Source organism: Austrofundulus limnaeus, unplaced genomic scaffold, assembly GCF_001266775.1.
Source record: "Austrofundulus limnaeus strain Quisiro unplaced genomic scaffold, Austrofundulus_limnaeus-1.0 Scaffold226, whole genome shotgun sequence".
NCBI classification, from domain to species: Eukaryota; Metazoa; Chordata; class Actinopteri; order Cyprinodontiformes; family Rivulidae; genus Austrofundulus; species Austrofundulus limnaeus.
Genome location: NW_013952628.1, coordinates 474,067 through 475,616, shown reverse-complemented (window position 1 = coordinate 475,616; position 1,550 = coordinate 474,067). Strand labels below are relative to the sequence as shown.

The following is a 1,550-nucleotide window of genomic DNA, read 5'->3' as shown; positions in this document are numbered from 1 at the left end:
CCAAGATTAACCTTCAGGGTGGATATAGCTCGCTAGCAGCCTCGCACCGAGGACCTATCCACGTCATCATTTACCCAGAATGCTTTGTGTCTAAGTAAAATGGCTCCGTCCATGTTAAAATATATGTTTTTTTAACTATAAAAATCTAAACATCCTACAGTATTTTTACAATCTTTATTTTAGTCAAAATAAATGTTTATTAAATAGTCTGATGTCTAATCATGGATCCCTTTAAAGAATCAATACTGCCGTTGATTAAAGCTGATTGAAATGAGCATTTTACTGTGAGACTGCCTCGTTTTTTGTTTTTCACATAATGTTACATCAATCCTGAGGAAAAAGATGGAGTTCAGCGCTGACTCAACATGTCCTGTTAAGTTTGACAGGCTGCATTATGTACCTGTCAAGTCGTTTGTGTAATTTGTAAAGCTTTTATTCCTCTGTTATGTAAAATAAATTGTTGTTGGTAAAACTGCTGCTTGTGTGAAGTTAGTCTGACAGACATGAGGCAGCTTGTGTTTTCACTGCATTTTCACTGAAAAAGTCAAACTTTTGGTCAAGATTTGTATTAAATAATAAAGCAGGTGTTTTTTCATTGAATAGATTTAAAAATCACCTTTTCTGTTGAATCTGTAGCAGAAAGCTGAAGCAGCTGCAGTCTGACCGTTCTGCAACCTGTGTTGCCACAGTGTTTATTTGTTTGTTTGTTTGTTTGTTTGTGTCTGCAGCAGTGTGGAGGGGTTTGGGCTGGAGGCGGAGGCCAGGATGACCACCTGGCACGTGATGATGTCCACAGAGAACGAAAACGAGTCCACGCACAGTCACGACGTTAGCGAAGGTGAGCTGGAGAAATGATATTTCCTGTAAAAATGGAGTGTGGATGTTTAGAGCCGAATACGCCGAAGCTAAAAAGCTAAAGGAACAACAATGGCTAAAAGCTAGAGTTGGCAAAGTTCCCTCTGGCATCAGTAAACCAGAGCGACTTCCTGTAAAATGTCGCAGGACGTCAGCTGCTGCTGAAGGCCGTGAACCGTGTCTGGACAGAACTGATGCACAGCAAGCGTCAGATGCTGGAGGACATCTTCAAAGTGTCTCTGCCCTGCAACGACAGAGGACACGTGGACATCGTCACAGCTCGTCCCGCTCTGGAGGAGCCCGCCCTGAAGAGCTGGCAGAACCATCTGGGTGAGCAGAACACATCGAAAACAAGTTTTACCAACGTGTAGCTGAGTGTTTCCTCAGCCGGGAGCTTTCTGACTGTTGGGCATGTGTAGCTAACAGCTAAAGGTGCTGTTTGGTTTGATTAGCTAACAGCTAAAAGTGCTGTTTTTTACATGTAGCTAAGAGCTAAAGATGCTGTTTGACATGAGTAGCTAAGAACTAAAGGTGCTGTTTAGCATGAGTAGCTAAGAGCTAAAGATGCTGTTTGGCTTCTGTAGCTAAGAGCTAAAGGTGCTGTTTGGTATGAATAGCTAACAGCTAAAGGTGCTGTTTGGTATGAGTAGCTAAGAGCTAAAAATGCTGTTTGGTATGAGTAGCTAAGAGCTAAA

The 1,550-nt window shown here is 42.1% G+C and overlaps 1 protein-coding gene across 5 annotated transcripts in view; it reads left to right on the top strand.

Moving 5' to 3' along the window:
• wdfy3 (WD repeat and FYVE domain containing 3) overlaps nt 1–1,550 on the top strand; it is a gene marked incomplete at its 5' end in the record, with an annotated part of 96,713 nt that overhangs the window by 70,192 nt on the left and 24,971 nt on the right. For all 5 annotated transcript variants that reach the window (XM_014019682.1, XM_014019683.1, XM_014019685.1 and 2 more), the window contains 2 exon segments: nt 729–838; nt 1,003–1,185. In XM_014019682.1, the coding sequence (XP_013875136.1) occupies nt 729–838; nt 1,003–1,185 (293 nt within the window).